At 37.4% G+C, this 12683-nt stretch overlaps 1 protein-coding gene across 1 annotated transcript; it reads right to left on the reverse strand.

Moving 5' to 3' along the window:
• Window positions 1–3476: 3476 nt before the first annotated feature.
• Window positions 3477–4352, reverse strand: LOC149888100 (uncharacterized). The gene has a single exon (XM_090089001.1). The coding sequence runs from the start codon at window positions 4350–4352 to the stop codon at window positions 3477–3479; it is 876 nt and encodes a 291-aa protein (XP_089945127.1).
• Between the last annotated feature and the right edge of the window lie 8331 nt (window positions 4353–12683).

A 12683-nucleotide genomic window follows, 5' to 3' on the forward strand; every position in this document is an offset into this window, starting at 1 on the left:
TTTTGGGACTTTGTATTTTAAATTGCATTCGTTGTGTGCCGCTCCCCGATATTTTCCAGTAAAATGGCAGTGATCGCGCACCTTTTCTGCATCGAGAATTTTTTCTTCGCAAATGTGACAAACCGTCGCTGATTTGAAATTATTTTCATCCTCCTTTGTGAAGACCATATTTTTTTTCAAGTTTTTCCCAAAAATTTCTTTTATTTCTTTTTCCAAACTTTCGACAAAAAATTGAGCCACGTCTTGGTTTTCGTTTGACGATTCGGAAATGGATGGTTCGTCATCATAAACGGTTTTGTCAAAACATTTGATGTGAAAGGCAAAGGAGCTCGGAATGTGACTTTGAAACTTTTTGGTGTAAGACTGGTCTGGGTTTTGTTCGCACGAGTACATCGGTTTGACAAAGCTTTCAAAATCCGCGTAAACGATGAATGGAACCCTCTTCGACCTTTCCATGTGTCCAAATTTCATGAACGAATTTTCTGGAGGAAGATCCATTCGTGTCGCGCTGTGCTCTCTGCAATAGGTCGAATGTTTTGAAAGATCCTCCTCGCTTTTCATCCCCTGCAAGCAATTTCTGCAAAAATATTTTCTCCCGTTTCTGTTGGATGCTTGGGATGAAATGAGTCGACTCAGATTTTTGATCAGACAATAATGATTTGTTTTTCCGTCTGAAACAAGAAGCAAATCAATTTCATGCTTTCTGTTCAAGCATTTCGATATTTGCAAAGGGTGAATGGATTTTTTTTCGTAACCGAAAACGTTGACGCTGATGTCTGGATTGTTTTTTTCAAATTTTTTGATTTGATCGAGTTTGACAGGAAATTCAATCCCTTCCCAGTTAAAATTTTTTGATTGTTCAATCAAGTCTTTGTCAATTCTTTCTCCATGTTTTTTTTTCATGTTCAACGCCCTGGTGACGCTCCACTTGAAGCATTCATTGCCTTCGTTCACCATGTTGATGATTGCTTTTTTGCTCGACAGAAAATCGTCGAGAGGGATATACGACCGACCACCGATGGGTTTGTAGTCAATTAAATTGATGTCCATTTTCAAGATGGCTGACACTGTGCAATTCGAGCCCATTTTGTTGTATTTTTCCATGTTTTCCAGGATTTCCTCTTTTGCTTTTTCATAAAATTCTCCCAAGTCCGTCGACTCCAAAATAATCCCAGCTTTTGACAAAAAAGGAACGATTCGATGCACCTCCTCTCCAGTTGTAAGGCTGACGCTCTCCATATCGATTGTCAAAACGAGGATCGCTTTTTTGTTTTTATTCTCTTGAAGAATTTTGATCACGCGGTCTTTTGCTAAATTCAAAAAGTCTGAAGCATCCTTTTGGTTTCCTTTGACTTGATGCGAAAATTGTTTTGCAACATGTCTCAGCGCGTGATCGGTCAAATGAAAATCAATTGGTGGGTTTGCGAACACAAGCGATTTGAGAGACGTGATTCTTTTTTTCAACTCTCTTTTTGTATTTTTCAATCTTTTTTTCACCATCTCTGGAACGTATGGATCAACAAACTCAAGCAAGCTGTTGAAACTGCTGACAGCAGCATTTGTCACAGACGTCTCAAACCTTGAAAAAACTCCAGGAACCATCACAGGAGACGAATCTGGAACAGGAGCGTCAAGCATATATTGTGATGACGGCTTTGGAGGAAGAGCTGGTTTTTGAGGAAGAGCTGGTTTCAACATTGGAATTGTTGATGGTTTCGGAGCGATGACAGGCTTTTGAACAGTTTGATGCGGAGCAATCGCAGGACGCGTAGCAGGAACAGGGCTTTGAGCAATCGAACGAGGAGCAGTCCTCACATCTTCCGTTCGTCTACGAGGATGACCAATGACAGGTCTTGTTGTTTTTATGGCTTCAACGAGTTGTTCCCTCGTCATTTTTGAAAATCCTTTTATCGCTCTGTCTCGAGCTTGATTTTTCAATGTTGCCATTGAAACTTTTTTTTCTTTGGCGATTTTGCTTTCCATTTTTTTATTGCCAAGAAAATTATTTAACTCAAATTCAATTTTTTTGGTTTTTCCGATTTTTCGCATTTTGCTTTCCATTTTTAATACGCCAAGAAAATTTTCTTCGGTTTTTCGGTGCCGCTTTTTTCAGGATTGCATGTTTTTTCGGTGCCGGTTTTTTCAATTCTTTTTTTCCGAGAATTGAAAATTTTTTTTTTGGACTTTTCATTTTTTCGGACTTGGATTTTTTTTTCTGTTTTCGAGTTTTTCAGAATTGAAGATCTCAATCTTTGGCATGAAAAGTCGGAAATTTTTGATGTCGATCATTCCTGCAGTAACAGTTCCGGCTCTGTAAATGGCGTCATCGTATTCTTTTTTTGTAAAGGTGATCGTGTGTCTGAATCCGTAAACGACTTTGTCGTAAGTTTCGCAAAAACCAAAAATGTGCTTTAAAGGGATCCTGAACGAAAATGCGCCAATGGATGTGGTGTCTGCAAACAAGTGGTCTCGCCTGACGTTGAATCCTGTGGTTCCAGTTGCGTTTGAAGTATCTTTGTACCACATTTGCTTCAAACCATCGGCAAGCTGAAAACCGAAAGGATATTTCAACAATCCAAGCATGGTTGTTCCCTGACCTGGATACATGACTCTTTCCACTTGCTGTCCTGATAAGTCGTAAGTGACGTCACTGAACAAATACATGATGGCGTTGTTCACCAAGGCAATGTTGTCTGCTGCTGCGTAAGCTGTCCCGTCTTGTTTTTTCAGAACCCCTTCAACGAGGATGTAAGCCTCAGACGGAAGTGTCTGCACAGATTGGCAATCAATCTCAAAAACGATCGATCCTGAAGAATTTAAATCGAGGTTTGTTGGAAGGTACTCGAAAAAATCAACTTTTTCAATGCCGGTGTCATGCTCGGGCATTTCATCAACTCTTAATCTGTCGGTGTTTATCATTTTTTTAAAATGAGAAAAAAAAATTTATGCCATTTTTGATTCGTCAAAAAAATCACGCTATCAAAAGCCCACTTCCCATTTTGACCAGATCTTGGATTCTTGCCGCGCTCTTTTTTGTCATTTTCTTTTTAATGGACGAACCAAACATTTTTTTGTGCAGCTCTTCCATCGGATTAACAGACCCATATTGCTTTGCCGCCTCGTTCAAAATCGTGTTGACTAATGGGTTTGGTGTTCCTGTCTTGGCGTAAACTTTTTCAATCGCTTTTTTTCCTTTGTCGATGGCAACGTCTCTGGCGGTGGATATGGCAGAAGAGGCCAATTCTTTTCCGGCAGATTTGGCGGCGGTGATCGCTTCTCTTCCAATTTCGCTTGCTGCTGCTTTCCTCAATAAATGAAGAGAAGATCTCGATGCGTTTGAAGCCATCATTCTCCTCAAAAATTTTTTAAACGTGTCCACGATCCCTCCGACAACGACGACGTTCTTTTTAATATATCTTCTGTTGTTCACAATGAGCATTTTAAAAATGAAAAAATATTTTTTTTAGATCCGTGTTTCACGACTCGATGTATTTTTGAATCGATCGATATTCATCTTTGTTGATTTCCCCCTGCCTCAAAAGCTCGTCACAAATGGCCACAGCTTCGTTTCTCGATGCAATATTTCCAGCATGACCAGCGGCGATGCTCAAGCTTAGTCTTTGAACAAGAGCATTTGGATTGCTTGGAAGAATGATCACTCCGTGACCTTTTTTTCCCCTCGTTTTTGTGTAATTTTTTTCCCAAATTTTTGAAACAATCGTTTCCCACTTTTCGCTTTTCGAAGCTTTTGGCACGGTTGGTTTCCCTTCTCTCTCCATTGCATGCGTTTCGACCAATATTTTTTCATAATTTTTCAAGTCCTCGTCTGTTACCTTTGTTATATCAGGTCTGGACCTTGTGATCAACTCCCAAAAACCTAAAGTGCCCTCGAACTTTTTTCCATCAATAATGACGTCGTTTTCATCGATGGTAATTTCTTTGTTCCCAATAAACATTTTTCCTCGTTCTTTTGCGTGAATTCCAAAAACTCTGTCTGCAGAAAATTTTTTTGCAGCGTATTTTGACAAATATTCCAATGCTGTATTTCCAACATTAATTTTTCCAAACGCTTTTTCATCACTTTTTGAACTTTCAAAAGACGTCTCACTTTCTGGATAAGTCAAAGCCAGTGGACTGTTGCCAACCTCTCTGTATGCGATGCTTTTCAGCTCGTTTTTCACTTTTTCGTTGCTCTCGATGAGCGGTTTGAAAAACTTGGACAAATCAGTCTGATAATTTGCATCTGAAATGTTTGTGTTGAGGCTCTCATTGTAAATCTTTTCCCTGTTGGCCATGTAATTTTTCACAATCTCATCTCTCTTTTTCGGGTCATGTATTTTAAAGAACTCCATTTTTAAAATACTGAGAAAAAAAACTTAAACACAAACGAGTTTGCGTTTGCGTTTGCGTTTGCGTTCACTTTTTGTAAAGATTGTTAAATGCTTGAATGGCTTCTTCTCTTCCTTTTTGGATCAACGACTCTTTTGTCAATTCGTCAATGCTGCTTTTTGCTTTTGTTCGGATTTCTTCGGTCATGTTTTTAAATTTTTGAAGCTCACCGAGGATGAGTTCGTATTCGGAATCGCTCACAAACCCGTCCATGAGCGATTTTGAAATGTGATCGCTAATCGTGTTCAATTTTGACTCGGAAAGAACTTTTATTTTTTCGTGCTTCTCAGCCTTCAGCAACATTTTTTTGTTTTGATGGTTTCCAAAAATGGACAAAGCCCCCAATCCAATTGCAACCCCTCGCATGCAATCGAAACTAGAGTGGCAACAACGGTCGACAAAAGTGCAATGCCTGTAATCCCCAAACCAATGCACAACATTTGCAACCCATCGTCTGCGAAACGAATAATTTTGGCCACTCGATGGTACTTTTTGCTCAAAGCCATTCTTTTCACTTTTTCATTTCTTTTTGGATCTCACCTATTTTTTGAAGACGAAAAGAGTCATCGGATGGTGCCGTTGGAAGAACTGGATAAATTTTTTCAGTGTTTTTTATTATCTCCATCTTTTTAACAAATACAGATTTTTTTAATTCGAATCGATGTGATTTATTTTGCAAAGCTTTTCACCTTTTTTGATGATGACGTCATTGGTGCTGTTGTTACTCACATCCAAAATGACGTCATCCACAGACTCTGAAAAAATCACATCGTTTTTGAAAAAGTTTAATTTGTCACTTATTTTATTCATCAAAGTGACTACAGCAATTCCTTTGTCAAAACTCAATCCAACAGACAACGATATTGTCGTGAGAGAAAGAGCAGCAAATTTTATGTCTTTCTGAGCAAAAATCTCATGATGGCCTTTTATGTCATAACAATTTGGATGATCCAAATCTTTTTTTGCCACAACAATATTTTGCGATGTCTTTTTTTGCAGGTTTTTAATTGTCTCAACCAAATTTTCCAGCTCTTTGATCCGTTCCACCAAATTTTCCAAATTTTTGGTTCGATCCGACTCTTTGAATCTCTCCAACACTTTGATCCTCTCATCCATGTGTCCCAAATACATTTTCGAGATCTCCAAACTCGAATCAGCGTGTTTCTCTGCCGAGGAGACGTTTTTAAAAAACTTGTGAGGGGCATGCATTTTTAATATGAAAAGAAAATGTTTTAACTCATTTTATTTTCTTTTTTTTTTTCTTCGTGTTTTCACTCGCTGGCTCCGTTTTGCAAAAGCAATTCAATCACTTCATCATGGTTGTTATGAGATGCCATGTCAAGCGGTGTTACTCGATGATCATTTCGCGCGTTCACATCAGCCCCCTGTTGCAACAACAGTTTGACGATTCCGATATGACCGTAAAGACTGGCCAAATGCAGCGACGTGCATTTTTCGTAAGTTTGCGCGTTCACATCGGCCCCGTTTTCCAACAACAATTTGGAGACTGCAAGATAACCTTTTTGAGCTGCTATGGTCAGTGGTTTCCACATGCTGTTGCACTTTGTGTTAACGTCGGCTCCGTTTTGCAACAGCAATTGGACGACGGCAAGATGAACTTTGCGAGATGCAAAGTGTAACGGAGTCCATTTGCTTTTGTCTAAAGCGTTGACATCGGCTTTTGCAATAGAAATTGAACGATTTTGAGATGACCGTTTTTAGAGGCAATGTGCAGCGGCGTTTTGTTTTCGTCAGTTTGCGCGTTGACGTCGGCTCCGTTTTGCAAGACCAATTGAACGATTTTGAGACGACCGTTTTCGTCAGTTTGCGCGTTGACATCGGCTCCGTTTTGCGACATTCGTTGGATATGCATTTTTAATATGAAAAGAAAATTTTTTTAACTTATTTTATTTTTTCACATTTCTTCGTCAGATTCCATTTCCCCCAAATCCAAATCATCACCCATGATGCTTTGGACTGAAGTCTCATTTTTTGCAATGACCACTTCGGGAATCCTAACCGGAATGGATCTGCGCTCCAACAAAAACACCTTCGATTCTCAAAGAGGCGACGACAAAACACTTTTGTCGAACATATTCCAAAGAATTCACTTTAACCATCTTTTTGTTCTCCTTTTTGAAAAACAAAGAAGAAACCTCAATGTTTTTTTCACTTTTATTTGCAAACAATTTTCCGAAAAAAATGGGAGCTGCGTTTGGATTATCTTCTTTTTTTTTGAAAATGGACAAATCCTCTGTCATTATTTTTTTTGTTCTTCCTCCTTTTTTCAAAGTTGGAATCATTTCCTTGACTTTTTCGCGAAGAAATTCTGATAATTTTTCAGTCACCTCGATGAACTTTTTTTCTTTTTCGCTCATTCCATTTTTTTCATTGAAACCGAGAAAGGACATCGAATATCCCTCCAGCTCTTTCGTTCCAAAATTGCAGTTCTCAAACACACCCAGAGAAAACAAAACGGGTGTTCTCAAAACAAAAGGACCTTTTCCAGATGGGTACTCATAAAAAAGCGGAATGTTTTGGTACTGAATGGGTTTGGTTGCTGAATAAATCTCTCCAACGGACAATTTGCTGTCATCAAAATTCTCAATCGTTACGAAATTCATCTTTTTTATATGAAAAGAAAATTTTTTTAACTCATTTTTTTCAAACGGATCAATTCATTATTGTCCACCCATGAGTTGAACGAGTCTGGATATCCTTTCCATTTGACCAGTGATTTGCTTTTTGTTCTGCGAACGATTTTTTCAATCCTGAATATTTCTTGATGCGTCTTTTGCATCTCCTGCTCATAAAAAGTGCCTTGAATGTCTTCACCGTTGGCGTCGACAATCTTGTACGTGGGTGGATCCGTTCTTTGAATTTTTGACACTGTGAAAACCTCCTCAGTCCATCTCGGCGTGTACCCTTTTTCAAAATGGGGTTTCTTTTTTATGATCCTCACTTTGTCTCCCATTAAAAATTTCGGCTCTGGTCTTTCTTTTGACATCTTTCCATTCAGGTTCATCCAGACCATATTTTTATTCTTTTCATTGCTGGCTTCAATTGGTGTCATTTTGATGAACGAGTGCTTTGGGCTGTTGTAATTTTTCACCATTTCGTCCAAAACGTCAATGTATTTATTGGTGCTGTTAACTGAAAAATATTTAAACATTTTTTCTTTCATCGTTCTGTTCCATCTCTCAACGACGCAACTTTTTTCCTCGTTTTCAGTAGAGTACAATTGAACACCCAACGCTTTCACGTGCTTGTTGTAAAACTCTTTTCCTTTGTCCACCCACATTTTGACGCACTTTCTTTCACCAAAAATCTTTTTCAACGCTTCAGCCACTTCAAGACCCGTTTTGCTTTTCAACGGAACGATCCATCCATACTTTGAAAACACGTCAATCACCATGAGCAAATATTTTATTCCATTGTTGAATTTTGAAAACGATTGCATGTCAACCAAATCGACAGCCCATATTTCATCGATGTCGTTCACAAACACTTTTCTTTTTTTAAAATGATGAATGACCGGTTTGTGAAGCTCTTCTGCAAGCTGATCCGTCCATTTCAGGGGAATTTTTTTTTTTGAGACACCCAGTCCGAATTTGGCTTTGGCTTTGATGATGGGAGCGATAAGTTTTCTTTCGTTTATTTCTTTTTGAGTGGGGTTTGGAATGGAGTTCATTTCTTCAAGCATCATTTGATCTGCCAAATTTCTGCTTTGAACGTCGTTTAAATATTTATGTGCCAAATCGTGGTGATATGCCGCATTGTCCACTCGATCCACCGGTTTGCTCCACTCCTGATACATGTCAGTGGATGTGAGCCTTTTGTCCAGGTTTGTGCCAGGCCCTGCAAAATTCATTCCTGGAACATGCATTTCTCCAGGAAATTTTGCCCACGGAAGCTTTATTTTTTTTGAAAAATTGTTGATCGATTCGACCAAGTCTCCCCCTTTTGTTGACGAAGAAACAAACTAGCATTTGGTCGTTCCACAAGAGTCACAAGTTCCTTTGATCATGTTTCTGTTGTTTTTTGTCCTCTCATTTCTCAAATGGATCGTTTCTGTTTTCCTTTTGCATTTGACACAATACATTTTTATTTTTAAAAAAATATTTTTTAAATTAAAAAAAAAATGTCAATTATCGATTTGAGATATATTAATAATGAAAATGAAAGAAACAACGGCAAGCTTTTTCCAAGAAGCATTCGAGGAATCATTGTTGGTGAATCTGGGTGTGGAAAAACAACGTTGCTTCTCAATTTGCTGCTTCAGCCTGAATGGTTGGATTATAAACATTTGCAGATTTTTGGCAAATCTCTTTTTCAACCCGAGTACCAAATAATGAAAAGAGGGTTTGAGAATGAACTGCCAAAAAAAATTATTCTAAGTATGCTCACTCCCAATTTACAAAAAGAAATGATAAAATTAAATTTAAACCATGAATCTATCATAAACGACTTTTCAAAAAATTATTCCAAAACCGAAGGCATAGAGTGTCAATTTTTCGAAACGGATGAAGATGTGCCTGAACCTGAATATCTTGATAAAACCAAAAAAAATTTAATTATCTTTGACGACTTGTTAGATGCTAAGCAAAACAAATGCGAATCCTATTATATGCGAGGAAGACACTCCAAAGTCGACATGTTTTACCTCTCTCAAAATTATTTTGAGCTCCCAGGACGAACCATACGAAAAAATGCAAACTTTATTTGTCTCTTTCCTCAAGACAATAATAATGTCGATTTCATTTATCGATTTTATGCTTCTCGAGACATGCCAAAAGAAGTTTTCAAAGATTTTTGCAATAAATGCTGGGAGAAAGATTACGGATTTGCTGTTATCGATTTAACTTCAAAAAAAAACGAGGGAAAATATCGAATCGGACTTCACATTTTTGGTGCAACAAAAAAACCTATTTAAAAAAAAATTCACCCATTAAAAAAATGTCAGGAATAATCATCGATGTGGATGGAACATCCAACATAATTCAAACAGAATTTATGGACAAAATCGTTTTTGAAAAAGAAAAAAAATATGAGATGGCTTTTCTCGGTCTTGAGACGTACAACAGCTTTCCAAACATCACCAGCAAAAACAATTCTTTCAGGTACAGCATGACCAACGATGCCAATTGGGAAAACGTCGTCATTCCAGAAGGAAGCTACGACATCATCGACATCAACAATTATTTGCAAAAAACCGTCTCAAACACAATCAAAAATTATGCGTCTCAAAGCGCAAGTTACGTCACCACAATTAAAATCAGTTACTCACCAGAAAACATCAAGATTGGATCCAATTCAAACACTTTAAAATCAACCATCAAACTTGGATTGAATTATTTGATGGACCTGAACGTCGAAAACAGCATCGCCTCCCTTTTGGGCTTCACAAAAAGACAATTAGACTCCAATTCCGAATACGAGTCCGACGAAATTGTCAGAATCACAAACGTCAACACGATCAGAATCGTCAACAACGTCATCGGGTCAGCATACATCAATGGCTCGCAATTAAATTGCATTTACTCCTTTTACCCCTCTGTGGGTCCTGGCTTTAAAATCATCGAAAGACCCACCCATTTGGTTTACCTCCCTGTCAAAGTACCCGAAATTTCCACGATGATCACACGCATTGTCGATCAAAACGGAAATCTAATCGACTTTCGCGGCGAGGACATCACGATCCGTTATCACATTCGAGAAGTGAAATAAATTTTTTTCAGGCATTTTAAAAATGAGCAATTACATTCGTGTCAAATTAAATGTGTCTCAGGGACAGATCGACAAAATAAAAAAATCAATCATTGAAGGAAAACCCGCGAGCATCCGCATTTCAAATGATAATCTTCACGGAAACGACATTTTGCTTTTAACAGAAAGCCAACACCAAAAAATTGTGGACGCTCTCCATCGAGGAGTTGGAGTCACCATAAAAATGAGCAAAACTCAATTGGAACACAACGCAAAAGTTGAAGGAGGATTTCTTGGTGCTCTTTTGCCTTTATTGGGAAGGGTTGCAGCCAAAGCCGTCCCAGTTTTTGGCAAGGCCGCTTTGGGAGGTGTTGCCTCTTCTCTTGGTTCCAATATGATCGACAAAATTTTAGGAAATGGAATAAAATCAGAAGGAGGATTTCTTCCTCTTCTTTTACCTTTATTGGGAGCTCTTGCGCCCACTTTGATCGAAAAAATTGTTGGAAATGGTATTGCTTACCTCAAAAGCAATGGAAAAGGAATGAAAATTGCCACATACAAAGGAGACGGACTGTTTTTAACACCCTGGGTCACAGGAAGCTCACTCAAAGATGGATTATACTTCAAAAGAGACAGAAAATATGTGCCCATCTTATCTTAATTTCTTCTCGGACCCATTCTCGAAAATCCTTTAAAAAAATTTTTTTTTTTCTTGACATAATAAAATGAACGGAAAAACAAGGATCTTGAGAAATGAGGACGGAAAAATCAGAAGCATAAAAACACTTGACCCCATTGAATATTTAAGGAGCAAAGGAGTTGGATGGCACGAAATTGGAATTTACAAATCAATTCTCAAACAAAAACTTGAAGAAAAACAAGAACAAAAACAAGAACAAATAAAAAAAGAAATTTTTCGCGCAAGATTCAAACACCTTTGCAAAAATTAAATTTTTTTTCATGATGCTTTATCACGTCATGAAAAAACGTTTTCCCGACACCCCAAAATCATCAAAACATTTTCACACCCCTCAATTATCAAAAAAATACAAAACGGAGATCAAAACATTTTCACACCCCTCAATTATCAAAAAAATACAAAACGGAGATCAAAAATGGGTTTGTCCCAGAACTCTCCTTTTCTAGTAGTTAGATTTTCAATTAAAGCAACAACTAAAGATGCCTGGAGCTTAAAAATTCAGAGTGACTTTTCTGATGTACATTATTAGAATGCAGATGTTTATCCTTTGCATCGTGAATATAAAAATGAAAAGCAGGAATGTTATCCTGAGGGTGTAGTTGGGACTGAAACATCTGCTTCAACTCCTCTACAGATTAAGCCCTTTACGAAGTTAATTATGCTCTGATAAGGATATTTTTACTAAATCCCAAGACTCTATGAAAATATTTCCTGAAACTTGATAATAATTTTATAGACCTTTTCAACTCCAATATTTCATCTCCTTATATCTCCATTACATGGAGACGAAAGAGTTGAAATGAAATTGATGAAGATAAACTTTTTGAAGCTGTAATCAATAGACTGGTTGATTTTGATGCAAAGTTAGAAGTAGCAGTAGACTAACCTAATATAATCATCACTTTTAAGTTCAAACTAGACTTAACCATAATTGATGGTAAAGTGGTAAATGCTCTCAAAAAACTCTACCTTCTCAATCATGTAATGTTTGTAAATAAGATTTCTTTTTTTGCTTTGGTCATATAGAAAGTAAATAACAATATGTTGCATTTGGGTTGAAAATCCAAATTTTTGTATTTAAGTTTGTATTTTTGCACCTACAAGACTCTAACACATCTACGCTCGTGTAATATTTATTTTAAAAATACATGGTATTGTGTGGTATTTGAAATCAAGGAATCCAAGTTTTTATTTAAATCACAGAGAAGGAAATTAGAAAATCTCAGGGCACAATTTACAGAGTTTAAGCAGCTAACAAGAACGAGGAGATTTTAAACGTAAGCTAGGATTAATAAAGAAGATTTCAGTTGTTACACGCAGGGCCGATTTCAAAAAAAGTTGTTTTTCACAGGGCCGATGTCATAAAAAGTTTTTACACACAGGGCCGATGTCATAAACACAGGGCCGATGTCATTAAAAGTCAGTGATATATCAACCAGAAAGATAGAAAAGATCTCAATGTTTCTGAAGCAACATTGAGAAGGAATGTCAAAGAAAAATTTGCCAGAAGTAAAAAGTTTCTTTTTACTGATCGTCACAGGCTCTCAGATTGGAACGTTCTAAAAATTTGGTCTCTTTTGCATGCGAGACTGTAGATGTTCATAAACTAAATCCTTTTGCAGTAAAGGAATACTGTCGTCACTATTTCTTCTTGGGTCATATTCGTTCCTTTGATTCCAAACTCGTTTCACATAATGTTCTATTACAATGCCACTATCTTGTAAACACAAGGTACATCAAGTTATTGTGAAACCCAATTGCATGCCCATCAACACACCGATGACTTTTAGAGTACAGATATTCCATTGATGGATTTTGTAGTCAATCACTTCAAGAAGAATTTTCTTTTTTTCATGCATCTCACTAAAGAAAAAGAATTGTATGCATG

Source organism: Hydra viridissima, unplaced genomic scaffold, assembly GCF_058129835.1.
Source record: "Hydra viridissima isolate aposymbiotic clone 2 unplaced genomic scaffold, HvirCarnegie_v1 scaffold_5, whole genome shotgun sequence".
Lineage (NCBI taxonomy): Eukaryota > Metazoa > Cnidaria > Hydrozoa > Anthoathecata > Hydridae > Hydra > Hydra viridissima.

Coding starts and splice junctions, on each gene's coding strand:
- LOC149888100 (XM_090089001.1), bottom strand. CDS start 4,352: ATGGAGTTCTTTAAAATACATGACCCGAAAAAGAGAGATGAGATTGTG.